Source organism: Muntiacus reevesi, chromosome 2 (assembly GCF_963930625.1).
Source record: "Muntiacus reevesi chromosome 2, mMunRee1.1, whole genome shotgun sequence".
In the NCBI taxonomy this organism is placed as follows: Eukaryota; Metazoa; Chordata; class Mammalia; order Artiodactyla; family Cervidae; genus Muntiacus; species Muntiacus reevesi.
This window is the reverse complement of record NC_089250.1, coordinates 180,472,285-180,498,685: the sequence shown is the minus strand read 5'-3', so window position 1 is coordinate 180,498,685 and position 26,401 is coordinate 180,472,285. Positions and strand designations below refer to the sequence as shown.

At 58.8% G+C, this 26,401-nt stretch overlaps 3 protein-coding genes across 8 annotated transcripts; 1 reads left to right on the top strand and 2 right to left on the bottom strand.

The window, feature by feature from the left end:
* Window positions 1-49: 49 nt before the first annotated feature.
* Window positions 50-10,778, bottom strand: GNPTG (N-acetylglucosamine-1-phosphate transferase subunit gamma). Of its 3 annotated transcripts, XM_065923975.1 has the most exons (11): window positions 10,685-10,778; window positions 10,521-10,578; window positions 10,374-10,441; window positions 1,488-1,542; window positions 1,341-1,424; window positions 1,176-1,269; window positions 997-1,111; window positions 840-922; window positions 635-766; window positions 479-560; window positions 50-389 (listed from the first exon to the last, which is right to left on the bottom strand). In XM_065923975.1, exons 1-11 carry the CDS (start codon window positions 10,734-10,736, stop codon window positions 292-294), a joined length of 921 nt encoding a protein of 306 aa, XP_065780047.1. In that variant the 5' UTR covers window positions 10,737-10,778; the 3' UTR covers window positions 50-291. The 3 variants fall into 3 exon arrangements, with proteins under 3 accessions (XP_065780047.1, XP_065780049.1, XP_065780048.1); XM_065923977.1 differs by lacking the exon at window positions 997-1,111 and having other exon boundaries at window positions 840-890; XM_065923976.1 differs by lacking the exon at window positions 1,341-1,424.
* TSR3 (TSR3 ribosome maturation factor) lies at window positions 10,758-13,043 on the top strand. 2 transcript variants are annotated; one of them, XM_065923974.1, is made up of 6 exons: window positions 10,758-10,955; window positions 11,042-11,240; window positions 11,619-11,812; window positions 12,042-12,218; window positions 12,345-12,408; window positions 12,653-13,043. In XM_065923974.1, the coding sequence occupies exons 1-6, from the start codon at window positions 10,844-10,846 to the stop codon at window positions 12,831-12,833; spliced, it is 927 nt and encodes a 308-aa protein (XP_065780046.1). In that variant the 5' UTR covers window positions 10,758-10,843; the 3' UTR covers window positions 12,834-13,043. The 2 variants fall into 2 exon arrangements, with proteins under 2 accessions (XP_065780046.1, XP_065780045.1); XM_065923973.1 differs by having other exon boundaries at window positions 10,759-10,955; window positions 11,042-11,261.
* BAIAP3 (BAI1 associated protein 3) lies at window positions 12,894-26,401 on the bottom strand. Of its 3 annotated transcripts, XM_065923965.1 has the most exons (36): window positions 26,270-26,372; window positions 25,815-25,916; window positions 22,362-22,502; window positions 22,043-22,130; window positions 21,815-21,895; window positions 21,484-21,591; window positions 20,978-21,037; window positions 20,776-20,842; window positions 20,507-20,702; window positions 20,218-20,262; window positions 20,016-20,093; window positions 19,803-19,905; window positions 19,356-19,463; window positions 19,168-19,263; window positions 18,933-19,036; window positions 18,662-18,782; window positions 18,055-18,179; window positions 17,876-17,966; window positions 17,682-17,738; window positions 17,489-17,586; window positions 17,334-17,385; window positions 17,114-17,244; window positions 16,844-16,967; window positions 16,623-16,766; window positions 16,443-16,535; window positions 16,160-16,351; window positions 16,004-16,072; window positions 15,838-15,917; window positions 15,655-15,763; window positions 15,178-15,249; window positions 14,953-15,033; window positions 14,750-14,870; window positions 14,547-14,670; window positions 14,262-14,467; window positions 13,803-14,133; window positions 12,894-13,029 (listed from the first exon to the last, which is right to left on the bottom strand). In XM_065923965.1, exons 3-35 carry the CDS (start codon window positions 22,490-22,492, stop codon window positions 14,030-14,032), a joined length of 3,459 nt encoding a protein of 1,152 aa, XP_065780037.1. In that variant the 5' UTR covers window positions 22,493-22,502; window positions 25,815-25,916; window positions 26,270-26,372; the 3' UTR covers window positions 12,894-13,029; window positions 13,803-14,029. The 3 variants fall into 3 exon arrangements, with proteins under 3 accessions (XP_065780037.1, XP_065780038.1, XP_065780036.1); XM_065923966.1 differs by lacking the exon at window positions 25,815-25,916 and having other exon boundaries at window positions 26,270-26,401; XM_065923964.1 differs by lacking the exons at window positions 25,815-25,916; window positions 26,270-26,372 and adding an exon at window positions 22,762-23,564.

Sequence of the window (26,401 nt, the reverse complement as noted above, 5' to 3'; positions counted from 1 at the left end):
GTGTTTAGATGAGAATGTTATTGGGATGGAGTTTTCTTAACCCAGAAGGTAGTATTTATAATGCATAATCATTTACTCGTAGTGAACTGTTTAAAGTTAACACTTGTTTAAATTTTTTTACACTATAGCATTTATGCAATGGTTTACAGAATTCATGAAATTATTTTTATCAGTATGGAAATTAATTAAAACTCTGATCTTTATTTTGTCTGCATCTTTGAGGACAGCCCCAAGGGCCTGCTGGCGGAGAAGGAGAGAAAAGTCCTCAGGCCGAGGCCCACAGCCCCAAGGTCACAGGGTGTCCCCACGCAGTCCAGGGTCGCCTCGTAGGGGCTCTGCTATCCCGGCCGTGGGTGTCTGGGGGCCCCAGTGCTCAGAGCTGGGGGTTTCTGCCAAAACACCGGCAGTGGGAGTCAGGACCCAACCGGCAGGCACAAGGCCCTGGTGGGCTTGGCCCCCTCCACCCCCCATCGCGGACCTGCAGGCTTCCCGTAGGGGACGCCGTGGTGGGTCAGCACGCCTTGCAGTCTCTCTATCTCCTGCGACAGGGCCTTATGTGCCTAGACCGGGGGTGGAGAGGAGTGGTCAGTCCATTGGTAGGAGGCCGTCCTTGCCTGGGGGGCCGTGTCTGTACCTCCTGGCAGCTCTCCAGTGTCTCAAACTGCAGGTCCTTGGTGGCTCGGTCCCGCTGCGCCGATTCACTTGGTTCTGATGTCTTCAGATAACCAGCATCTTCAAAAATCGCCCTGAGCGACTTCTCATAGCCCTGCAGGTGGAGGGTGAGGAGTGAGTGCCCACTGGGCTGCCTGGCCCCCGCCTGGGGCCTGCCCGCAGCTCACCTGGGCCGTGATCAGCTCGTCCGCCAGGTCCTGCTCCAGCTGGTCCCACCGCTGCTGCAAGACCGTGGGCAGGGTCGGGTACACTGAGGGGTCCGACAGAAACCAGCTGAGCTGAGCCCCTCTGCCCCCCACCCCGCCCGCCCGCCCGGGTGCCCACCTAACAAGGAGTGGGGGTGGCAGACGAGGGGCGTCTCGAAGGTCAGCGCGTAGACACAGGTGCTCGGCTCAGACACGTGGGCCAGCCGGTTGCTTTTGCCACAGGTGAGCTCCACCTGGGGGGGACCTCGGTGAGCAAGTGGGTAAAGCAGGCCCCGTCCCCCCGCCCCCGCTGCCCACCTTGCTCTGCCGGCTCCGTGACTGGCATGCATCTCCATCCCGCATCCACATGCCCCTAAAGGTATTGTTGGTGATCTCCCATTCGTGCCAGATGCTGCGGAGGGGCAGAGAGTGAGGCGGGGTGTGGGCACGGCACCCCCAGGGCCGTGGCCACACCCCGCTCACCCGAGGATCCCGCTGTAGGCGTTCCAGCGGAAGGTCTGCTCGTGCTGCGTCACGTTGTGGAACGGGCAGAGCTCATACTTGTACCTGCGGGCACGGTGCCGTCAGCGGGGCCCTGGCCCCCAGCCACCCTTCCCTGCCCTCACTCACGTGGACTCCACCAGGCTGAAGCACTTGCCAGAGAGTCTGGAGAGGTGCGCAGGCCCTGCGGGGAGAGCGCAGCCCGCTGAGTACGGCGCCCGGACGGGGCCCAGAGCTGGGGCCCTGCAGGGACGGTGAGTGCCAGAAACGCGACAACCAGGCAGAGGGCATGAGCGACTTCACAGAGCGCCAGCTCACACGCCGTGAGAACACTGCCAAGGACCACCGCAACCGGCAGTGCTGCTCGCCGGCAGCCAGGTGAGCCCCTTGCAGTGAAGCTCCTGCCCCAGTGGGGCTGTGAGGAGCAGCCTGGCTGGGGGCTGCCAGGAGCCCAGCCTCTGTTCTGCCCAACTCGGATCCCAGGCAGGAAAGGGGACTGCTCGTGAAGGCTGCGGGCAAGGGGTGACGGTCGGACACACACAGCAGGCCATCCAGGACCCAGGAGGAGTGCAGGGAGACCCCGAGGGGGCTGCACACGGCCGCCCCCAGGCTCAACACACCCAGCCCGGTGAAGGCCGCCCCAGCACCGGGCCAGGCTGCAAGGGACCCGCAGCCTCTCCAGAGGAAAACGCAACAGGACCACCTGGGAGAAGCCCAGATGCTGGACTGTCTGAAGACTTCAGTTAGACAAATGCCTAAAATATGCGTAAGGGGCTGGAGGGAAACAGGAAGGACCAAAGCGTGTCCAGAAAATGACAGGTGGGCAGACAGGTGAACCATGTCCAGAGGAACTAGAAAACACTGGAGCCGAAAAATACAACTGAACTAGTGAACCCACAGGAGTTCAACAGTTCTGAGCAGAGAGAACCAGTGACGAGACAGTGGAGGCAAAGAGGAGCGGCAGAGAGGGGATCTGAGGAAATAACTGCCCCAACCCAACAAAACTCATGGATCGACAGATCCAAGTGGCTTACTGAACTCCACATACAACACACTCAGAGAGACCCCCACCGAGACAGAAGAGAAAGGGCAGACACCAAGTCTCAAGTGGCAAGAAGCGACTTGTTACATGAAGGAATCAATGAGATTATCCACCCACTTCTCTGCTACATTTGGGAGACCAGGAAGCAGTGGGGTGGGAGACAAAACTGTCAAACAAGGAGTCTGTATCCAGGAAACCCTCCTCCAAGAGTGAGGCAAAAAAAAAAAGAAAAAAAAAAAAAGAGTGAGGCAAAATCAAGACCCTCCCAGACAAAGGCTGAGCAATTTCATTACCCCGGACAGAGTCCCTTGTTACCCCCAGGAAAGGCAAACACATGGGCAAACTGAAAGCAGAGTCATGGTCCTGAGCCGCAGATCTATAAGGTTCAGAAGACGAGAGGCGTGGATATAATTACAGATCCACGTTTGAAGGGTCAGTTTCTGAAGTCAACCACAAAGTTGGGGAGGGACAGAGTTGTACAGAAGTCTTTGAATTCACACCAACTTCAATCATGTACAAGTTAGACTTGAACAGTCACATGATCATATGTAATCCCCAGGCGACTGGAGAGGAAATGGCTACGTAGAATACACATAAAAGGAGGTCGAAAGCAGGTTGCTTGGAAAAAGTCAACAGAAGGAATGGAGGGAATGAGCAACAAAAGACAACTATAAAACAAACTTTGCTGTTTTGTCTTCACCAAATCCTTCCTTACCAGTGATTGCTTTAAACGTAGGCAGATGAAACTCTCCCATTTGGAAGGCACAGTTTGGCTAAAGGGTAAAGAAATGTGACCCAACTATGCGCACTCATCATAAGAGACGCACCGAAGGCCGAGGGCGCAAGCAGGCTGAAAGTGAGAGGGTGGAGACGGCGCAAACGGCGAGCGCAGGGCCGGCCACGCTGGCGTCTGGCAGGACGGGCCAGCAGTCAGCACTGTTCAGGGAGACAAGGGCGGTGTCACACACGACAGGGTCCCCTCACCACGGTCGCGACAAGTACAGCCACACGGCACCAAACATCAGTATTGGCAAGGACGCCAAAGGCAACAGCGCCAAAAGGAAAACTAGAAATGTGGGGCTTCGAGATTAAACCTTAGAAGGAATGGCTGGAAGGCAGCCTACAGAAAGCGAGAAAGTGTTTACAAGTCGCAGGGTAATATCCAGAATATATAAACAGCTCCCATAACAACAACTACAAAGCCCCAAACAACCCAATTTAAAAAAGGACCACGGGGACTTCCTTGGCCCAAGTGTCTTAGACTAAGTGGCTAAGACTCTAAGCTCCCAATGTAGGGGGCCTGGGGTTCTATCCCTGGTCAGGGAGCTAGATCCCACATGCCCCAACTAAGACCCAGCAGAGCCAAACACATCAGGAAAAAAAAATTTTTTTAAGATGGACCAAGGATTACTAGACATTTTTCTGAAGTGAAAAATAAATACAATATCAAATCCACAATGAGATATCACTTCATCTATATTAGTATGGCTATTACTAAACAAACAAACAGAAAACAAATGCTGGTTAGGATACAGAGAAACCAGAACCTCTGCACACTACTACTGCTGGTGGGAATGTAAAATGTACAAGCCGCTGCTGAAAAGTCGGGTGGTTCCTCATAAAGCTTGAAGGAAATGGCAGCCTACTCCAGTATTCTTGCCTGGAGAAGCCCAGGGACGGGAGCCTGGTGGGCTGCCATCTATGGGGGGGGTCACACAGAGTTGGACACGACTGATGTGACTTAGCAGCAGCATAAAGCTTAAGCATACGGGGTTGGCCAAAAAGTTTCATCTCGGATTTTTCTCTAAAGATTTTTCAGAAAAACCCAAACGAACCTTTGGCCAACCCAATAGAATCTCATGATACAGCAAACTGACCCCTGGGTGTGTGAACTGAAAGCAGGGACCCAAACGTAGACCATGTTCACAGCAGCCTTACTCACAGTAACCAAACAATAAAAACCCAAGTGTGCACCGACAGATGAATAAACAGAATGCAGTGTGTATGGACAATGGAATACTATTCAGCCTTAAAAAGGAGGGAAATCTTGCCACATGCCACAAAAGGAACTTCTGAGATTTGTGCTAAGTGAAATGGGCCCATCGCAGAAGAACGAGTACTGTTGTTTTTTTGTTTTTTTTTTTTTAAAGAACGAGTATTGTTATGACTCCACTTACATGAGGTACTTATTTCATTTGAGCTGCTATAACAAAATATCACAGACAGGATTTTTTTCCTACACAGACAGGATTTTAAAGCAGCTATATTGCAACCATTTCCAGGGTGTTAAGGAAAACAAGGTGTATAAACAGAATCTCAGCAGATAAATAAAATTAGAAGGAGATCTGAAACTCTAAAAATAATCTTTTAAAAAGTCAGAAATAACTAGCAATTTAAACCCCAAAATACCTAAAATACATGTATTCATCATGCTCAAGGTAAGCTTATTCCAAGAACACAGTGTTGGCTCAATATTAAAAAGCCAAAGCTCCCCACCCTATCAGTTCAGTCACTCAGTCGTGTCCGACTCTTTTTTGACCCCACGGACTGCAGCACACCAGGCCACCCTGTCCATCACCAACTCCCAGAGCTTGCTCAAACTCATGTCCATCGAGTTGGTGATGCCACCCAACCACCTCATCCTCTGTCATCCCCTTCTCCCGTTACGTGGCCAAAGTATTGGAGTTTCAGCTTCAGCATCAATCCTTCCAATGAATATTCAGGACTGACTTCCTCTAGGATGGACTGGTTTGATCTCCTTGCAGTCCAAGGGACTCTCAAGAGTCTTCTCCAACAGCACAGTTCAAAAGCATCAATTCTTTGGCACTCAGCTTTCTTTATAGTCCAACTCTCACATCCATACATGACTATTGGAAAAACCATAGCTTTGATTTTGCTGGCAAAGTAATGTCCCTGCTTTTTAATATGCTAAGTTGGCCATAGCTTTTCTTCCAAGGAGCAAGCATCTTTTAATTTCATGGCTACAGTCACCATCTGCAGTGATTTTGGAGCCCCCCAAAACATAAGGTCTCTCACTGTTTCCACTGTTTCCCTATCTATTTCCCATGAAGTGATGGGACCAAATGCCATGATCTTAGTTTTTTGAATGTTGAGTTTTAAGCCAACTTCATCACTCTCTTTCATTTTCATCAAGAGACTCTTTAGTTCTTTGCTTTCTGCCATAAGGGTGGTATCATCTGCATATCTGAGGTTATTGATATTTCTCCTGGCAATCTTGATTTCAGCTTGTGCTTCATCCAGTCCAGCATTTCTCATGATGTACTCTGCATAGAAGTTAAATAAGCAGGGTGACACAGTACAGTCTTGACGTACTCCTTTCCCAAGTTGAAACCAGTCTGTTGTTCCATGTCCGGTTTTAACTTGATTCTTGACCTGCATAGATTTCTCAAGAGGTAGATCAGGTGATCTGGTATTCCCATTTCTTTAAGAATTTTCCACAGTTTGTCATGATCCACACAGTCAAATGCTTTGGCATAGTCAATAAAGCAGATGTTTTTATCCAACAGATTATCTTGCCTTCTCAATTATCCAACAGATATTGGCAATTTGATCTCTGGTTCCTCTGCCTTTTCTAACTCTAGCTTGAACATCTGGAAGTTCACCATTCACGTACTGCTGAAGCCTGACTTGGAGAATTTGGGGCATTACTTTACTAGCATGTGAGATGAGTGCAACTGCGCGGTAGTTTGAACATTCTTTGGCACTGCCTTTGGGACTGGAATGAAAATTGACCTTTTCCAGTCCTGTGGCCACTGCTGAGTTTTCCAAATTTGCTGGCATACTGAGTGCAGCACTTTTACAACATCATCTTTTAAGATGTGAAACAGCTCAACTGGAATTCCATCACCTCCACTACCTTTGTTCCTAGTGATGCTTCCTAAGGCCCACTTGACTTTACATTCCAGGATGTCTGGCTCTAGGTGAGTGATCACACCATCATGGTTATCTGGGTCGTGAAGATCTTTTTTGTACAGTTCTTTTGTGTATTGTTGCCTCTTCTAATATCTTCTGTTTCTATTAGGTCCATACCGTTTCTGTCCTGTACTGTGTCCCTCTTTGGATAAAATGTTCCCTTGGTCTAATTTTCTTTAAAAGATTTCTAGTCTTTCCCATTCTATTGTTTTTCTCTATTTCTTTGCACTGATCACTGAGAAAAGCTTTCTTATCTCTCCCTGCTATTCTTTGGAACTCTGCATTCAAATAGGTTTATCTCTCCTTTTCTCCTTTGCCTTTAGCTTCTCTTTTCTCAGCTATTTGTAAGGCCTTCTCAGACAACCATTTTGCCTTTTTGCAATTCTTTTTCTTGGGGATGGTCTTGATCACTGTCTCCTGTCCAATGTCACGAACCTCCGTCCATAGCTTTTCAGACACTCACTCTATGATCTATTTGTCACTTCCACTGTATAATCCTAAGGCATCTGATTTAGGTCATACCTGAATGGTCTAGTGGTTTTCTCTACTTTCTTCAATTTAAGTCTAAATTTTGCAGTAAGGAGTTCATGATCTGAGCCACAGTCAGCTCCCGGTGTTGTTTTTGCTGACTGTATAGAGCTTCTCCCCCACCCTAGAAACAGCTTGAAAGAGAAAACTCAGGACCACCTTGACAGGTTTAGAAAAAACCTTTGACAAAACCCAACACCTATTCAGGGTTAAAACTCAGCAACCAGGAACAGCCTGGAAAGTCCTCTCCCTGAGAAAGGGCTACACATGGGATCTTCAGGCGGGAAACAGAGGCCGGGTGGGGGAAACCTCTCCCCACTGCTCTCGGGAAACCCAGAGGACCGGCCAGCTTGCATGCGCACAGCTGGACTCCAGCTACTACAGGAGCAAACGCTAACCATGGGAATGCAATGGACACAGTCCAGAATGTGGGAAACATGCAACCCAGTTTCCTTAGTAAATAAATTGCAAGGAGCCGGAGGGAGGGGATCTATTAATTCGAGGAAGCTATGGACTGGTGTCGAGTGCACAACACACAGACCTTCCCTACTGACTCAAACCACCGGCCTGTTAAAGAGTATGAGAACATTAGAGACATTTCAGACAACGAGGGGATTTTACTGACTGATGCTGTTGCTGTGCCTTTCAATACATGCATACCAAAATATTACAAATAAATTGAGAGAAATTAGTTTCAAAGTAACCAGACTGGCAAAGAGAAAGCTGGGTGAGGGTGCCTAGTGCTTTTCACACCTTTCTTCCACTTTCACACATGCTTGAAATTGTCTATAACTATTTTTAAGTCATGGAAAAATCAAAAGTAAAAATGTGTAGAGTAAGCAATAAAACTGAGCACAAGCAGAAACACAGGAACCCAGCTGCAAATCAAACTGATGACAAAGAAAAGAATGACCTGGTGAAGGTTGGACCACAGTGCCCTGCAGTCCAACTTTGGTTGGACACACTCCAAAATAAATTGCAAGTCTCAAACCTCACTCACGTATTTCATAGTTAGTGAGACAGCTGGCCCAGAGCATAATTAACCAGATGCATGTATTATTCCCTTTGACTGATTCCCAGGGCAAAGGCAGAGGGGTGTGGGACCCAGGACAGCTGTACAAGGCATTCTGTGTGTGTGCGCGCTGAGTACTCAGCCGTGACTCTTTGTGACCCCACAGACTGTAGTCTGCAAAGCTCCTCTCTCCAGGGAATTCTCCAGGCCAAAATACTGGAGCGGGTTGCTATTCCTTTCTCCAGGGCATCTTCCCGACCCAGGGATCAAACCCTGGTCTCCTGCATTGCAGATAGAGTCTTTACTGTCCGAACTACTAGGGAAGCTGGGAGATCCAAACTGTAATTATTTAGGAATAAACCATCATGATGTCTGAAACTGACTTTCACATGGTTAGGGAAAATGAAAGTTCACTTTTTAAAAAGTGGAAATGAGAAAAAGGTAAAGCAAGCACAGCAGAACATCAACTCTTACACTAAAGTCGGAGTGTACGCTGCTGTTCACAGCCCCATTCCTCCGTTTTTCTACTGAATATTTTCACAGTAAAAAGCTGAACTCTGTCTAGAGTGAAAGCTCACAGCGGTACCCTCTGTCTCTGATCTCAGTGCTCCACCCCCACCCCGTGGCCAATCCCTCTGGGCCTGACATCTGTGTGCAAGGCCTGTATTTGGCCACTCCTTTTACTGGACTCTCCTCCCCCAGATATTCACAGCCCTAGCGCCCACTCCCCTTCAGTTTCTGACAGAAAGTTCATTTCTCAGTCTTTTCCTGAACCCCCCAATTAAAATAGCAATCCCCAGGACAACTCCATGCACACACACTTCTCTGCTTTCCATACCTTCAGAGCACTTTTCACCAGTCTATATTTTACCTACTTTTTTGTTTATTCTCAACCTACTCTGCTACCAATTAAGACTGTCAACTCCATGAGGACATTGTATGTTTTCTTCATTTCTGCATCCACAGCATAGACCCCAACACGTGGTAGCATTCAATTAAAAAAATAAATATTTGGGTGACTTCCTCAGTGGTCCAGTGGCTAAGACTCTGCACTCCCAATACAGAGGACCTGGGTTCAATCCCTGGTCAGAGAACTCGACCCCACGTACCCCAGTGAGAATCAAAGATCCCAAGTGCCTCAACTAAGACCTGCGGCAGCCAAATAAATATTTGTTTTAAAAAGAGATCTTGGATTTTTTTCTTTTTAATTGGTGGGCTTCCCAGATGGCTCATTAGTAAAGAATCTGCCTGCAATGCAGGAGACATGGATTCAGTCCCTGGGTCGGGAAGATCTCTTGAAGGAGGGCATGGCAACCCACTTCAGTATTCTTGCCTGGAGAATCCCATGGACAGAGGAGCCTGGCAGACTACAGTCCATGTTGTCACAAAGAGTCGGACATGACTGAGCGCTGTGCAGCTTGCAGGATCTTAGTTCCTTCGTCAGGGGTTGAACTCAATGCCCTTTGCAGTGGAAGCACCAACTCCTAACCATTGGACCACCAGAGAATTCTCTCGGATTTTTTGTTATATTTAACACCCATTTAACAACACAGCAATTACATTCCTGAGATCCTGTTGCAGGAAACCACTCCCATAGGTGTAGAAAGAGGGACGCCTAGAAAGAATATTCTCCTCAACAATGCTTTTAGTGACCAAACCCCATAAACAACACCTTGCTGGACAATGAAAGAACGCAGAGCATCCTGTGGAATGCTAGGCACCAAGTGAGAAAAGCGAAGATGCGACAATAGCAAATAAGCAAACCTGCATAGTGAAGTCGCTCAGTGGTGTCTGACTTTTTGTGATCCCATGGATTAAACAAACAGTCCATGGAATTCTCCAGGCCAGAATACTGGAGTAGGTAGCAGTTTCCCTCGCCAGGGAATCTTCCCAAACCCAGGGATCGAACCCAGATCTCTCTCATTGCAGGCGGATTCTTTACCAGCTGAGCCACCAGGGAAGCCCAAGAATACTGGAGTGGGTAGCCTATCCCTTTTCCAGCGGTCTTCCCGACCCAGGAATCAAACCGGGGTCTCCTGCATTGCAGGCGGATTCTTTACCAGCTGAGCTACCAGAGAATCTTTTGTTTTGAGCGGTAAAATGGTACTACTAAAAACAAGAAAACAAAGGTCACACAAAAAACCTACTACCGTTTTTTACGTGTAAGCTTATGCACGTAAACGCATTAAAAAACGTTTAAGAACAGACACTAACCTGTTAACAGAAATCACCTTTAGGAAAACTAAGCACTAAACCCCTAACTAGTGAACACGGCACGGGCTCACTCTGGAAGGTTAGCGTGCAATTAGAAGGCTGACAAAGAACAGCATGAGCCTCCAGGCCCTAACTTCCAGGGCCCCTCGTCCGAGGCCGCCCTCCCTCCCTGGCGCCCCTAGCGCCGGCTCCCGAGAGCTGACACGGCCCACTGGTGTTGAAGCTGGGCCGGTTCCCTGCTCGCCCCGGGTCCCCGGTACGTCGGCGGTCAGGGCCCCGCACTCACCAGACACGGGTGAAGGGTCCCTCTTGGGCTGGAGGCGACTGGTCTGGGGCAGGAACGGGTTGTTGAGCCTGCGAGACGCGGCAGGGTCAGGGAGAAGCAGGCCCGGGCCGCGGCGCCGCGCCCCCCACTCCCCGCGCGGCAGCTCACCCGAAAGTGTTGGGCTCCTCCACCACCTTCATCTTGGCGGCGCCTGCGGGCGCGGGCCCTGCGGGGAGCAAGCAGTAAGGAGGCGGGCGGGCAGGCAGCGCAGGGCGGGGGCGCGGAGACCAGAGTAGGTGCTCCGGGACAGAGGCGCCGGGCTGGGCACTTACCGCGGGCCCCGAGCCCGAGCAGCACCACCAAGCCCGCCAGCCTCGCCGCCATTGCTGCCGCGCGGTCACGTGGGCGCCGGAACCGGAAGTGGTGCCGCGCGCACCTTGGCAGCCGGAGGAGCGGCGACGCGGTGGGTACCGGGTGTCCCGCTTCCCGCCATGGGCCGCCGAAGGGCCGCGCGCGGGCCGGGCGCGGAGGGAGGCCGCGCTCGGCGCCGTGCGGGCCGCTCCCTGGAGGCCTTTGCCGAGGAGGTGGGCGCCGCGCTGCGCGGTGAGTGGGGCGTGATCCTGAGGTGGGCCGGGGGTCGGGCCGCGGAGCCGCGCCTGAGGCCGGGTCCCCTTCTCTGCCTGCCGCAGCGTCCGTGGAGCCAGAGGCCCCTGAGGACCAGGACGGCCCGGGCCCGGCGCAGCTGCCCTGCACGCTGGCCATGTGGGATTTGGGCCACTGCGACCCCCGGCGCTGCACCGGCCGCAAGCTGGCCCGCCTGGGGCTGGTGCGCTGCCTGCGCTTGGGCCACAGGTTCGGCGGCCTCGTGCTCAGTCCCGTGGGCTCCCAGTACGTGTCCCCCGCAGACAGGTAGGCTCGAGAGGACTGGGTGCGGGGAAACGGAGTGGGCCTGCCTGGACTCTTTAATTAGCTCCCAGCCCTGGCACATCTTTCCCTTCAGGGCCCACCTGTTTGTGTTGATGTGTCTCGTTGACCCCCGTTGCCTAGCACAGAGCCCAGGAAGTAGCAGGCTACAGTAAACATTTGTTGAGTGAATAAAAGCCTTATGGAGGAACAGCTTTCCTCCAACTGCCTCAGAAGCTGGGCCCATGAGAGTCCTTGAATGATGCCCCTGAATCCCCAGGGCAGCCAGTTTCCTAGAACATAGCTGCCCTGGGGCCAGCACCAAGTTAAGTCCAGAACCAAGCCCTTCACTGCTCTTGGCAGACACTTGGTGGCACAGTCTGGGGTCGCTGTCATCGACTGCTCCTGGGCCAGGCTGGATGAGACTCCGTTCAGGAAGATGCGTGGGAGCCACTTGCGGCTCCTGCCCTATTTGGTGGCCGCCAACCCTGTGAACTATGGCCGGCCCTGCAGGCTGTCCTGCGTGGAGGCCTTTGCTGCCACCTTCTGCATCCTGGGTGAGTGTCAGGCCTGGCAGCCTGGAGTCCGTGTGCTTTTGCTGCCAATCCCGGGAGGAGCCTGACCACGTGCTGGGCGGTGGCCAGGGTTTCCTTCCAGCTCCCACTTGAGTCCTCTCCATGAGAGGCGGAGGTGAAGACAGAACACACCACTGGTATTGGCGGGGCTCTCAGTTTCTGAGAGGCAAGAGAGGGGCTGTCTACATCCCTGGGCTTCCTGCACTGACAGGCTTCTCAGACCTTGGTGTCATTTTGCTGCGGAAATTCAAGTGGGGCAAGGGGTTCCTGGACCTGAACCGCCAGCTTCTGGACAAATATGCGGCCTGCAGCGGCCCAGAGGAGGTGCTGCAGGCAGAGCAGGAGTTCCTGGCCCACGCCAAGGAGCACCCTGAAGAGGAGGAAATTGGTGAGGCCTGGCAGGGACACCTGCCCCCCCCCTTGAGAGGCCCAGGGTTGGGAAAACCTTCCCACCACAGCTGTGGGACTCCTGCTTCTACTTCAGGCCACTTTCCTCCTTGATTCCTCCATTCAGATCCCTTTGATGTGGACTCAGGACGAGAGTTTGCAAACCCCAACTGGCTGGTGACTGACTCCCGGTAGGTCCCCTAGCTTCATGACAGCTTAGACCCAGGGCTCTCTTCCACCTCTGATCTCAGTCCCTCCTTCTGCAGGGTGGGGGAGTGTCGTAAATAGCAGGATGGTTTTCTGACTGCAGAGAAGGGAAGCTGGAGAGGTTACCACTTAGAGAGGACGGGGAGTAGGAATCTGTCCTCAGCTTGGGGGCTTTGGTGAGTTAGTAGGTGTGTCGGGGAGGCCAGTGGACATACCCCTGTCTCTCAGGCCGCCCAGAGATGGTGCTGACAGTGACACTGAAGATGAGTCTGAGGAACTTGGGCCTGACCCTGACGATGGGGGAGACAGCAGCAGCAGCCCAGAAGAGGAGGAGACTGCTGAGCAAGGGGCTGAAGCCAGGGGCCCCACAGAGATTGGGAAAGGAATCAAGAAACGGCAGAGAGACTGAAAGTTGCAGAGGTGTATTTTTGGAGGAGGAATGACGAGGACATCTGGAGACGGCAGTGCAGCTTGTGGGAACACAAAGGGGCCTGGCGGCCTCAGGCCGTGCAGCTGCGAGCAGGACTGGACTCTGACCAGGTTCTTTCCCAGCGCTTCTTACCCAGTCTTGCTCTGGGTCCTGCCTCAGAGCCCTCCCAATGAAGCTGCAAGCCAAGAAGACCCCCGCGTGAGCCTCTGCTTCTTGGCACTCAGCCTGCGGGTGTTGGGGGGACCCTTGGCCTCTAATGAGACAGATCCTGCCTAGAGAGCCTGGGGTGTAGAGATGGGACCCCTGGGTAGGTCTTGTGTGGATGCTGTGTGTTCATGAAAAGGAGACGGCCACACAGCTGGCCAGTTGGCACGGAGTGCCTTACACCTACCCAACCAGCCTGGCGTGACATCCTCAATCTCCCACAATGACCACAGAGGCCCCTCTCCTGGGCCTGTGAGCTGGGTGGGGACTGGAGACCTGTGGAGCTCTCAGACAGAACCCCCTCCACATACCCTCTGGGGGAGGCATCCCCAGAGAAGGTGGGGGCACTGCAGGTGTTCCCCTCTCCTTCTGAGGCCTGGATTGTCCAGACTCCAAACTTAGACCTTCCAGCCTCTCCGGTTAGGGAGACTGTGCCCCGACCCCAGAGAGACCCAGGACAAAGCTCTTGCCTGATTACTGGTGACATTTAGAGGCGGACCATTCTATGTCGGGGGGACGGCTCATGGCAGTCAAACGACACTTCTAGCCTCTCCTCACTGGTGCCAACAGCACAGCCATCACCCACTCACGGGGTGTGACTGATCCGCCCCCCAGAATGTCTCCAGGTGCTGCCTAATGTCCTCTAGGGGCAAGGCCCCCAACTGAGAGCCCTGCCCTAAGACCAGGCCCCCCCCACCCACCCACCCTGAGGCCAGGGAACCTGAGGGGAAGTAGGAAGCTCACCTGGTGGCCAGGACTCGCCCAGTCAGCTGTCGAGATCCAGCAGGGTAGGGCGTACTGGGTACAGGGGTCACAGCACAGACGTGGCAGGGGCAGTAGGGAGCCGGGGAGTCCAGCCACAGAACACACCATGAAGCGGGGGAGGGCGCCACGGCCCGGCTGCACAGAGCTAACCACAAGGCAAGAACAGCGCGGGGACGTGGGGAGGGCTTGGCTCTCGCCCGCAGGGCTCAGGGGTCTGCCTCCATGTACTTCTCCAGCTCCCGGAGCCTCTTGACAAACTCCTGCGCCTCCTTGTTGGGGCGACCCTCCAGCATCCGAAGCGCCGACCTCACTGTGGGCGGGGGCGGGGCTGGTGTCAGTCCTGCTGGCCCCGCCCCCGCCGCTCAGTCACCCTGGGCTCTGCAGGGGGCGGGGCCAGCATCAGTCCTGCTGGCCCCGCCCCGCTGGGAGCTCACTCACCTTGGGCTCGCGGCCGGCGCAGGTGCAGGGTGACCGGCTGGCCGGCCCTCGCGCTTCCTCCCACCTGGGGTCTCGGGACGCCGCTAACGCTGCCCAGGCCCAGGGCTGCCTCCCCCGCGAAGTCGTTGGTGGACAGCCAGTCATGGTCCATGACGGTGAACAGCACGCAGGCGCCACGGCGGCGGCAGGCCTCTGCGGGCACGGAGCTGCGCGGGGGGTGAGGCGGGTGGTCATCTGGAGCCCTGCTCCCCACTCTGGGCCGGCAGGGCGGGGAGGGACACTCACAAGTAGAAGAGCTCGTCGTACACGGGGTGCAGCGTCCGGCTCTTGACCTGGGTCCTCTGGCTGCGGACCAGTGGGAAAAGGTGCGGCGGACCCAGCTCCACGATCACAAAGGGGTCGCTTAGGCCTGGGGACACGGCTGTGAGCGCACCCCGCCGCCAGCCCCGCCCCGCCCGGTGGCAGCCCTACCCACCGCTCGCCCGCACCGTTGGCGTCCAGGGGGAGCAGGTCGGCGGCGTGCAGCACCTCCACCGCCAGCCGCTGCTCGGCCGCCTCGTAGTGGCAGCGGACGCTCAGGCGCCCGAACCGGTTGTGCTCCAGGGATCTCTGTGGAAAGGCCAGGAGGCCGGTGAGCCGAGCTCGGGGTCGTCGGGGGGCGGAGCCTCGTGCCGCATCTGGGTCGCACTACCTGCTTGAGCTTGTCCAGGTAGTACTGCTCGATGCACTCCCGCGTGGAGCACTGGTGCAGGCGCAGCTCCTCCTCCAGCCTCTGCAGGGAGGAGGCGGCGCCTGGTGATGCCGGAGCTCCTCACCGGCCCCATTTCACGCGCGGGGCAGGGCTGAACTCAAACCTGGGTCTCAGGTGTCCGCCCCTCCCCCTTCCTCTGTCAGAGGGCCCAGGGCCAAACCTCACCTTGTAACTTCCATCTCTCAGGCTCTCCAGGGGCAGACCCTGGCCCTCAGCGTGGAAAAAGTTGACCAGGGCCTGGTGTGGGGCAAGAAAGGAGAGGTGTCAGGGGCAGGGTGACTGCTGGAGACAGAGAGTGGGAAGGAATGGAGCCTTGAGCAGCACCCGGCCTGGGCTGTCCGAAGCCTAAGGCAGAGCCACTCATACCTGGGCCGTATCAGAAGCTGCCAGGAAGCTTGGGGAAATGAAGGCACCTGAAGCCAGACATCTGTCAGAACAGGTGGCCCAGGTGCTTCTGACTCAGCAGACTCAGGGAAAGAGATGCTGCCCGATGGCTTCCCAGAGGAGGAGTGTCTGGGCTGGGGACTGGGCCGGAAGGGGGCATGCAGCTGGAAAGGTCAGCAGTCTTATTGCCAGGGGGTGGGGTCAGAGGGGCCAGGAACCAGGAGTTCAGGCAGGAAAGGCTCTTCCATGGGGCCCTACCTCCAGCGTGAAGTGGAAGCGCCCGTAGAAGTCGGCAGACACGTCTCGGTTCGCTCCCAGAGCCTGCAGAATGGCCTGCAGCAGCAGCTCCCAGAGGGCCTCCAGCACCCTGCAGGACGCTCAGCATCTGTGACCCGACCACAGACCACTGGGCCTGCTCTGCCTGCCCGCCCAGGACCGTACCTGCTTAGATTTTCCTTCACCAGCGAGGCGTTCAGCAGAGCCAGCTTCTCGTCCAGGTACTTCAGGAGGGGGGCCACGGCCTGCAGGTAGGGTCCTCAGTCTGGGACTGGGCACAGTGCACACACGCATTCCCTGTGAGCCCAAGCTGAGCTGGCCGCACACTCACCTCGTCATTCTGGATGGAGTCGGGCGAGAGGCTGACGTGCTGCACATACTTCCTGACGTCACCCACCATCTGCGGGAGAGCAAGAGATTGGTGCTCAGCACCGTGAGGTGCACGGAGGGCCAGCCGGCCCCCGCCCCCACCCACCGGCCCTGCCACCTTGGAGGTCAGGTGTGCCGTCACGGTTCGGGCCTCCCGCTGCAGGTCCTCGTCGAGGGCCTGCGTGCAGCTGAGCAGGGGCCGTGGGAGTGTGCCCTCCAGCCCTGCAGCCCCCTCCGGCCACACCAGGCCACGCAGTGCCTGGCCAGCAGCCTTGCGGAGGAGCTCCACATCGTTGAGGACCACGCAGAGCTGGGGAGGTGTGACAGACGTGCGTGGGCTGGCAGCTGGGTGGTGGCCACCCTGGGCTTCTGCCCCCCACTCCTGTGCCCCCCCTGCTCACAGGCTCGCTCACTGCCTCTCCGGCTGCCCCAGGCTGAGCATCCACCTTCTTTCGCAGCAGCTCTATGTAGAAGAGGGCGGCTTCACACAGGTCCTGGGGTGGAGGACAGGGGCTCAGGAGCTGTGGGTCATGTCCTTTCTGCACCCAGACCCTGATCTCCTCTTGGTAGGTAGTCCCCACCTGGCTGAGCTGGGCGCCTAGTGTCTGGGCCTGGGCGGGGTCAGGCCATGCCAGGCAGGCCCACAGCTCCTGGATGTGGCTGAAGCAGAGGCTGGCAGTGGCTGCGGAGCTGCTGTGCTTGGAGGAGGCATCCATGGGCTCCAACTAGGAAGCAGGAGGAGGCCCGGGTTGGGTGGGAGCCCGGATGAACCCAGCCCCCTCAAGCCTGAGGGCTCACTCACTGTGTCCACCTCCACGGCTCCCTGAAGCCTCCACTTGGTTTGGTCCCGCAGCACCTGCAGCCAAAGCTTCACAGCTGGCAGGAATGGGGCGTGGATGCCGGCCAAGGCGAGGGAACGGCTGTCCCTGCAGTGGGAGGCCCATCAGCACTCACCCTGATCAAACACCTTGAGCCAACATGTCCCAGGTTCCCAGCAAGAAGAGGCCCTGGGGAGACTACACAGAGAGCCCTCCAAGAGGAGACTGGAGGACAGGTGGGGCAGGGCACCCACCGGCCCGGAATGCTGCTCCAAAACCGCTGGATGTCCGCCAGGGTCAGGTAAAGCTCAAAGAGCCCTGAGGCCACCTCCAGGGTCATCTTGGGACTCAGCTCCTCTGTCAGCACCCAGGCCTCTTCAGCCACCTGCCCAGGAGGGTGGACTCAGGCTGGTGGCAACAAGGAACCCCAGGCCCCTTCCCAGCCAGGGGGCTCTCCCCACGCCCCCTCCTCACCAGACGCTCCAGCTGCCGAAAGGTGAGGGTGAAGAAGTCGACCTTGATGATGCTGCAAAGGACACACCTCAGACACCTGCTCGCCCTGCTCCCCAGCCCGGTGGTGGCACTTTAGGGGCTGGGCGCAGGGGCAGCAGGGAGAGCCCCGGCCCCACCTGTGGAAGAGGCTGGCGTAGATGCCATAGCAGGACTGCAGGTCCTCGTAGACGGCGTCAGCCAGCTTGACCAGCCCGGCGAGGCGCTGTGGGCCTGGCTGCAAGGAGGCCCAGCACACTGACCTTCTGGCCTGCACTCACCTGCGGCCCCTCACCTCCCCTGTGGCCACGCCCCCCCACTCTGCCACCACACCTGCTCACGAGGACTTTGGGTGTTCAGGAGCCTGTCAAACCATTCACGGTTGCCTCTCTGCAAGGGAAGCCACCGAGGAAGCATGTTGGGTGGGAGGGAAGAAGGGCAAATGTGTGTGGTTCCGCAGGTCCAGCCCGAGGGCAGGGGCATAGGCAAGGATGGGCAGTTAGCCCAGACCCAGCTACCAGACGCACCTTCAGGGCAGCAGCAATGTCCATGTTTAGCTCCGTCTCGAAGGGGCAGATCTCAAACGAAGGCTGGAAGATCTGCAGCTTGCCAAGACACCTGGGCAAGGGGTTGCAGCTGACTGGGGGGTGCCCCACCCAGTCCCCCAGCCCCAGCCCGCCACTGGCAGATGAGCGGCTGCACCCACTTCAACAGCAGCTCCAGGCGGTAGACGGCTGTGCTGTTACTGGCAGGGAAGTAGTCCCGGAGCTGTCGCAGCAGCTGAAGCCCAAACTCAGAGAAGGCAGAGAAGCTGTCTGCTAGGCCCTCCTCCTGAGGGACAGGGACCTTCAGAACGGACTGCTGAGTGCCCGCTCCTCTGCAAAAGCAGCCGGTCTGCAAAGCCCTGCCCTGAAGAGCACCCTCCCTACTACGGGCCTCCAACCCCACTGGCCTCGCCCTAGTGCCCTCTCCAGCCTCCACAGCGCCCCCTGGAGACACAGACGCCCCCAGGGCCTTCGCAGCACCAGCTGCGCCTCCTTCCATGCGGTCCACTCCCTCCGCTGCTCGCAGGGCTGAAGCCGCACGGCCTGCCTCCCGAGGGACTCCCCCTTGGTATCGCACATCCCGGGCCTGGGACGGCACAGCAGCAGCTCTCTCCTAAGTCCCGCGCTTTGTCCGCTTGTTTTTAACCCCCTACCGCTCCCACAGGCTGTGCACTCCAGCAGAGCAGGACTCTGGCGGTCCTGTCTCTGCTTGTACCAGCCTGAACAGCCCCTGGCACACCCTCCAGGAGCATTTAAATGCGAGCCCACCTGCTCCTGAGGCAGCGAGCCCGCCTCCTCCCAGTGCGCCTGCAGGTCCTCTAGCAGCCCCAGCAGGTAGCCGTAGTCCAGGGTGCGGGTCTGATGGTGGCGACTGCTGACCTGCCAGTGCCTGCGGGGCCGCAGCCCAGGCTCAGGGCAGCTGCGTCAGGGGCCCGACCCAGCAGGCAACCCGTGTCCCTCCAACTGACAGCCCCGCCCCTTTCCGGGCCCCGCCCCCTCACCCCGCCCCGCCCCTCGCGACGCGGCCCCGCCCACTCACAGCACAGCCAGTTGCAGCGCCGACAGGTTGTTCTGTGCGCCGTGCAGGCAGAGCACGGTGGCCGCAGGCCCGCTGAGCTCGCCGCGCCAGCTGCTCGAGTTGGGCTGGGGGACGGGCTGGCCGTGGGTGGAGGCGGGAGATCCCCATCCCGCCTCGGCCCCCAGGTCCCTGGCCTCCCCGCCTCGCCCTCCCCACGCCGCCTCAGGCTGCCCCGGGGGCCCGAGGTTGGCGCTACCTCTTCGGCTCGGTGCTCGAACTGCAGCAGGCGGCTGAGCAGCAGCAGGTACGACAGGAAGCCCGACCGCCCACGCTGGCTCATGTTCGTGTCCCTCTGGAACGCAGGACCGGCCGGTCAGCAGCCCTTCCCGAGCCTGTGGGCTGGGGCGCAGGGCTGCAGGGTCGGGGGGAGGCCTTGGCTCCCACCTGTGTGGTGATCAGCTTGAGGACCAGTTGGCAGTCGCCCTGCACCCGGGAGGCACTAGAGCGTGGTTCCAGCTTGAACCAGCGGTCCTCTCCAGCCACAGGCACCTCCTGGGGGAAGGGGGTTCAGATTGGTGGTTCTGCCTAATCCCCCTCCCCTCACTGACTGTCTCTGGGGCCGCAGGGAGAAACAGGCCTCTGCTTCCCACTGAACACTGGTGACCAGCACAGGGGCCCTCAGGGGTGCCTGGACACTAGAGGTTCCTAGAGGCTGTCCCTCCTCCCTTGGAGCATGGTGTCCCCCCAGCCCCAGCCCAAGAAGGATGGGAAGCTGCTGGGGCATCACAGGACATAGCCAGCAGCAGTGGGGCAGGACTGCTGCCAGGTGGGAACACCAGGTGGGACACCCAGGAGCAAGCATTCGACAAGCGAAACTGCCAGCCCACTCACCCGAACGGGTATGTTGAGGCACCCCAGGAAGTCATCAGTGTGGTCCTCCGTGGGCCCCGCTGTCCCATTTGCACGGGCAGACTTGACAATCTGTTTGAAATACCTGGGGGCAGCAGGATGGCTTCACATCTGTGGCCCCTGAGGAGCCATCACCCACTGGCCTCTGTGGCCAAGCTGAGAGCGTCAGGGGTGTGAGGGTCCCACCTGCCCCACCTGCTCATGCCCTTCAGGCCGATGACCTCATTCAGTTTCCTGCAAGCTTCCACCAGGGACACATCATCGTCATGATCCCTGGAGGGGGGCGGTGGGGGGTTTGGCTTGTCTGCAGCTCAGCCTGGCTCTGACTGCCCCCTCCCGCTCCGCCCAGACCAGAGGCGCCCGCACCCCCTGCCCTTCAGGGCACAGGGGCCTCTACCAGATGTCCAGGTGCAGCTGGTCTGTGCCCACGTCCTCGATCTCACTGTAAGGAGAACAGAGAGGTCCCAGGAGGGTCCAGGTGATCCCCTGCCCAGTGCTGGGGCAGGGGCAATTTCTGAGCCTCAGTCTCCTCCTCTGGAAAGTGGGCACAGGACTAGCCCTCCGGTTCCGGGGGCAGGCACTGAGACCTCCTACAGGCACAGCTGCCCCATGCAACCCCAGGACCGGCCGGCACCACAGCAGACCCCACCTGACCAACCCGCTGCCCAACTGGACGGGGGCCTTACAAGAGGAAGTGCTCCTTCCATACGGGGTTCAGGGTGCTGCTCTTGACCTCAGTGACCTGGATGCACTTGGCTGGCAGTGGGCCACCTCGCTTGCTGCCCTTGCGGAAGCTGAAGCGCTGCTCCTTGTGCGGGCTGGGCTCCTGCACGGCGCCCGAGGCCGGCAGGATGCCCAGCATGCAGTATGGGTCACTGAAGCCTAGGACATGGTGGGTGCCTCAGTCCCAGTCCCGCCCCCATGGCCCCCAGACCTGGCTGGCCCCCCAACTCACCATTGGGGTCTTTGGCCAGCAGGTTCTTGGCACGCATGACGGAGACTTTCAGGGCATAGGTGGGCGCCTGCAGGTGGAGGGCAGTGACGGTCTCTGGGGCTCAGTGTGGACCTGACACGGCTGGCCCCGTGCCCCTCCACCCTGAGCCTCTGCCCGCCAGCACTGTAGGGGGCGGCATCTGCCCAGCGGGCGGCAGCCTCACCTTGGCCTTCTTCACACGCTCCACAGTCACGGCATGCTCCTCCGGGCCGGTGCCGAACACCTGCGGGTCGGCAGATGTGAGGCCCAGGTGCCCTTGAAGCAGGCCAATTATCATCCCAGAGGCTTCATGGGGTGGGGGGAGCACACACAGCAGAAGAAAGGGGTCTGTCCACCTGCTGGTTTGTCCTTTCTACCTTTGTGTGTCTGTCTGTCCATCCTTCTGTGTGTGTCCTACATCTGTCTACCTGTCTTTTCCAATGTTCTTTGTAGCTGTGTCCATCTGTCTGTGTGTTCTTCTGTTTGAATGTGTCTGTGTGTCTGTCCATCTTTCTGGGCATGCCTGTCAGCCTGTGTGTGTCTGCCTGTGCACCTGTGTGTGTGTGATGTACGTGGGGCAATTCTGTGTGTGTTGTTCAGGCGACAGTGACATAAGCAGGTGGGGGAAAGTGTCTCAGCCACCCCCAGAGATGGGCCAGGCCAGTCGAGTGGGCAGGGCCCGGGCCTCACCTGCTGCAGGTAGCTCAGCAGGGCCTCCTCGTCATCCACCTGGTCGGGGCCCATGGTGCCTGCACGGTGAAGGACCGTGTACAGGGCCTCCTCATAGAGCATGTCCACCTGCAGGGGGGCGGCGTGGGCCCTGAGTCCTGACCACAGGGGCTCTCGGCTCCTCGGACGCACCCTCTCTGCCTAGCCCCCAGCCGCTCCTCCCACTGGCAGAGCCGTCTCTGCCTCTGCGCCTTTGCACCTTCGGGGCCTCCACCGGGGGTCCTTCCCCACCCCTGAACGCTGCTCACTCCCATGGGGAGGCCCACCTACCCCAGACCACCCACCCCCTTACCTCCTCTTGGCTCAGAGTTCTCAGGCCACGGCTGGGGTCCACAGGCTCTGCGGGGGCGGGTGAGCGGCTGCGCAGCAGGACCTGTGGGGGCGCCGGCGGGGAGTGGTGAGTGTCTCCGTGACTCCCTGACAGGGAGTGCTCCAGGGAGGGAGGGAGGGGAGCATGGAGCGGCCACTGGGGAGGCCGGCCTGGGCCCACGCGGGGCAGCAGGGCCCGCAGCGTCCGCACCTCAGGGCACGGCAGCCCCTGTCTGCCCTCCCCCTTCTTCAGGATGAGGCGCATCTGGGCGAAGAACTCCACACCATCTCCGGGTTTCCTGCAAGAAAAGCCACGGTCGGGGTCAGCAGACACTCCCCATGCTGCAGCTCGGAGCACATACCAACCCGCATGACTCAAGGGGATCCCAGGGTCTCTGAACAGCTGAGGGTGCAGTGAGACGCTCTCCACGGCCTTGGGTTCAGAGCCTCCTGGGCTTCCCCTGGGGGCCGTGCTGGGTGGCTGGTGTGTGAGGTCAGGGGAGGAAGGGAGCCGGCTGGGGGGCACCCACCAGGCCCCGGCCGCAGGCTCCGGTGGGTCGGCGCTGCTGCTGGCCGGCTCCTCCTCCGTCCTCCGGCGGAAGGATGGGCACACCTGCACCTGCCTGAGCACGCTGCTCTTGATCTCCAGCAAGGTGGACATGGCGGGCGACCTGTGGGCAGAGAGCCCTGCCTTACTGTCCCTTGTGATCACATCAGATGCCACCCTGAGCAGTGACGGAGGTGTGACTGGAATGCAGCGGTGCCCACTGCTGGGGCCACGGGCTCCACCCCTCCCAGAGCTGCAGACTTGCTCAGTCCAAGCCCCACCCCCCCACAGGTTCGGGCTCCCCAGACCAAAGTGACTCGGACTGAGCTGGTTTCAGGGGAGACACAGGCAGGGGGCAGCCAGGCCCAGGCCCCATTCCTCACTTGGCATGAAGAATCCCTGTGTCCCAGGGTGACATCTAGGCTGCTCCAGGCAGGATGCTGTGTGGTGGCTCACTTGCTATGGCAGTTTAGGCCCTTGGAGCAGACAGGGGCTGCGGCTCCACAGCCCACACTTTGCAGAAGGGGAGTGGGACCTGCTCGGGGGACACCTTCCTGTCCAGGAGGCCCCGCCCTGGGAAGCCCCTGAGGGGCGCGCGCTGTCACTACCGATTCCAGTCCCCCAGCCTGACGGGCCTGTGCTGTTACAGCCTCACACCTTGGGGTGCTCAGTGCCTCCTGCAGACTGCGGGGGGAAGCCACCAAGGGCCCTGCAGTCTGCTTCTTCCACCTCGTGACCTGGCCCAGGCAACTACCTCCGGCCTTGGCCTCCAGATCCCCCCGCCCCCGGCAACTTCCCACAAGGTGGTCTCATGTTCCCGCACTGAAAATCATCAGGACAAAGTAAAGACCCTCTCCCGGGCCACCTCTGCCACTGAATGCCACCCACTGGGTTCCCTGTCCCTGGCTTGCTGGTCTCTGCATGCCGGACACACCTTGCTCCCCTTGGCTCACCCAGGGACCTGCCCACTGCCTGGGTCCTGTCCCTGTCCACTCCTGAGGGCGTCCCCACCAGCCAGGCACGTCAGCCAGAGCCTGTCCTTTTCATTTGACAAAATAGGAAATGGGGGCCCTGCCGGATCCAGCTCTACTTGCCCAGCTCTCACGGGCACCTGGCACTGGGGTAGCCAGGGAGACCCGCCCCGCCCTGTGTGCCCGCCACCAGGGATCATGTGAGTGCTGGCGTGTCCTCGTTTACAGGCTTGGCCTCATCCCGGACAGTCACCCTCTGCGGGGACAGTGGGGCCAGGCACACCTGCCGCCTTGAGGGTCCAGGACAGACTTTTTGAGCAAGCTGGGTGTATCTCTGGGGGGGGGGGTGCCCGGGCTGCCATTGCTGGTGTGTGACCCCCACCAGCTCTCAACTCCTCATCTCACTCCCTGATCCTCCAACCCTGGAGCTGCAGGGCCAGGGGGACCCATCCGACCAGACCCGAGAGCTGGGACAGGAGGGGAGGCGTGCTGGGCTCCAGTAGCCCCGGGAACCCCCACAGCAGTCGGTGCCTGCCCCAGGGAGCCCCTACCCCTGCGGCGGGCTCGGCAGCCCAGAGAGCTGTGAGGTCCCTGGGGGCTGGCTGTCACGGGTCCCCTTTTCCTCTCTAGCTGAGTGGAAGATGCCGCTCCCCCAACGGCCCCCCAAAGCCAGGGAGCAGGCACTGCTTGAGCTGTTGCCAGGGCAACCGCCAGCTGCGTCTGTGTGTGACGGGGGCTCCAGGGCTCACAGTCCTGGAGACAAAGATGACGCAGGAGCGAAGTGGCCTGAGCTTCAGGGTGGGGGGCTTTCTCAGTGAGACTAGAGTGTTCAAGGCAAGGGGGGCGCCTCCTCAGACCAGCCCTGGGTGGGGAGTGACGCTCTGCTCCCCACACCTGGACCAGGAAACCGAGACCCCAGGCTCATGAGGCCCAGGGTCACCCAGCCAGCAGGCAGCCCAGGATGGAGTCACGGCCTCCCAGGTTCTGGGGCTAAGCTCTCGGCTCATCCTGGGCCCCAGGTCCAGGCAGGTTGGCCTCCCCCTGTGCTGCAGGCTCCTCCCCGCTCCCGTCTTAGCCTGTGTCCAGGAGGGAGGCAGCAGCGGTGTCCGGGTGCAGAGGCTCTTCCTGGGAGCTCAGAAGCCCCCTCTGTCCCCTGGGGACCCTTGGGCTGCCTGCACAGCCACAGCCTCGCTGCACCTGGCAGCCTGGGCCCTGGGGCCAGCGGCATCCACTCAGAGCTGTCCTGGGCAGAGGGCATGGGGCCCATTGCTAGGGAGCACTCACTGGCTGCCAGGGGCTGTCAGCCTGCACAGGGCAGAGTGAACAGCGTACAGGCTTCAGGGAACCCCGTCTGTCTGACGGGCCCCACAGGACTCCTTCCTGAACTTTCCGTGTCTCGGTCCCACCCAGGCCTGGCCAGAAGCTCTGAGCAGGACACACCTGTATCCCCGCTCAGGCCTGGACACCTGCTCCAGTTTGTCCAATGAACAGAGTGAGGCCAGCCAAGGAGCTGGACGCCCCACAGGCACCAGGGCCCAGCAGAAAGCAACAGGCCTGCTGTGTTCCAGGGCTGTGCCCAAGGCCTGGGGTTGAATGGGAAAGGATCACTCTGCAAAGTGTCGCATTTCACATCCCAGCGATGGGGTGACTTGCCCGGAACCCAGGGCTCAAAGCCATGCTGTCTCCTGCTAGCCCACCTGGGGGCTGGCACTGAAGCAGGCAGGTCTGAGGCAGTGGGGCTGAACTGGAGAGCCAGCCTGGTCTTCTAGAAGAGTACCCAGCAACCCACTGGCCGCCCTGGACGTGAATCAACCCCCTCAGGGTGCTGGGGCTGCTCACTGAAATTGGTCCCTGGGGACTTAGGGGTGGGGCATCCACTGATGCTGCCCTGTGTGTAAGGGGGCAGCAGGAAGTCTGGACTGGCCATCTGGCTCTCCTGCTGCCCAGCCCAGCCCCCAGCTGACCCCCTTCACTCTCCTACGGGATTTTCAGCTGCCCCCCTCTCCGCTGACTCTCTGTACTGTGCTCGCCTGCACACAGTGTGGCCGCAGTGCCTCCTGCAGCCCACCTGGGGTGGCTCTTAGCAACACTGCTCACTGGGGTCTCGTCCCCACCCAGTCCCAGGGAGGGGTCTGAGGTCTGTATTGTAACCAATTCTGCGAGCGGACCTAGGGCTCTGAAGCCCAAGACCAGCAGTAAAAGGTTGGCGAGATGCTTCTAGAATGCACGCATTCAAAAAGAAGTGCCCGTAAGATCTTCCTCAGAGGTCCCCTCCCACCCGGCCCGCCGGGCTCTCTGACCTGCTCACCCCTCCCACTTCTCTCAGGGACACCCCACCTCGCCTCTTCCTCCCCCGCGCGCACCTCGCCCCCCACCCAGTTCTGTCGGGGTGCTTCTCTCATTGGTGGGTGTTCGGTTCGGGGACAGTTTGGAAGCCCGGAGAGGGTGTATTTTGGGGGACTCACCCAGACGTCGGGAGGAATTTGGGGAAAACAAGGGGTCCTGCCAGGATCCGCGGGAGGGGGAGCGGGCCGGGCTCAGGGGCGTCTTAATCGCTGGAGGGTGGACTGGGAAACCCTGCGGAGGGTCTCAGGGTCTACGGTCCCCGCCCACCTGCGGCTTCCCCCAGGGATAGGGCGCCGGGTCCGAGCGGAGTGACCCTGCGCATCACGGGGCGTGGAGGTGGTCCTGGAGCCCCGCGCCCTCAGCGGCTGGGAGGTCTGATCCCCCCGCCCCTCCGCAGTGCGCACCGTCTCCCGCTCCGAGGCCCCGCTCCTCCAAGCGCGCGCCGGCCTCGTCTCCCCGGTGCCGACGGCGCGTCTTGGCGACCTCCCGGCGCCCCGGGGTGGCGGCGAGCGCGGTCCACCGGCGGGACGCCGGGCTGGGCTTCGACGGCCGGGCAGGAGCCCGCGGCACTCACCGTGGGCCGGGAGGCGGGGGCGCGGGGACGGGACTCCTGCGGGCGCCGTACTCGGCGCCGGCTCCGGGGTGGCTCAGGCGGCGCGACCGCTCGCAGCCGCCAGCGCCGACGACTGAGGGCCAGGGGCCCCGC

Coding starts and splice junctions, on each gene's coding strand:
- GNPTG (XM_065923975.1), bottom strand. CDS start 10,736: ATGGCGGCGAGGCTGGCGGGCTTGGTGGTGCTGCTCGGGCTCGGGGCC. Junction 10,579..10,684: donor GCTCGGGCTCGGGGCCCGCG/GTAAGTGCCCAG, acceptor TGCTCCCCGCAG/GGCCCGCGCCCGCAGGCGCC. Junction 1,543..10,373: donor GGACCCTTCACCCGTGTCTG/GTGAGTGCGGGG, acceptor CTCTCCCCGCAG/GGCCTGCGCACCTCTCCAGA.
- TSR3 (XM_065923973.1), top strand. CDS start 10,844: ATGGGCCGCCGAAGGGCCGCGCGCGGGCCGGGCGCGGAGGGAGGCCGC. Junction 10,956..11,041: donor GGTGGGCGCCGCGCTGCGCG/GTGAGTGGGGCG, acceptor TGCCTGCCGCAG/CGTCCGTGGAGCCAGAGGCC. Junction 11,262..11,618: donor TACGTGTCCCCCGCAGACAG/GTAGGCTCGAGA, acceptor TGCTCTTGGCAG/ACACTTGGTGGCACAGTCTG.
- BAIAP3 (XM_065923964.1), bottom strand. CDS start 22,796: ATGTCACCCTGGGACACAGGGATTCTTCATGCCAA. Junction 22,503..22,761: donor ACAGGGATTCTTCATGCCAA/GTGAGGAATGGG, acceptor CTCTGCCCACAG/GTCGCCCGCCATGTCCACCT. Junction 14,468..14,546: donor TACGACGAGCTCTTCTACTT/GTGAGTGTCCCT, acceptor CCCCCCGCGCAG/CTCCGTGCCCGCAGAGGCCT.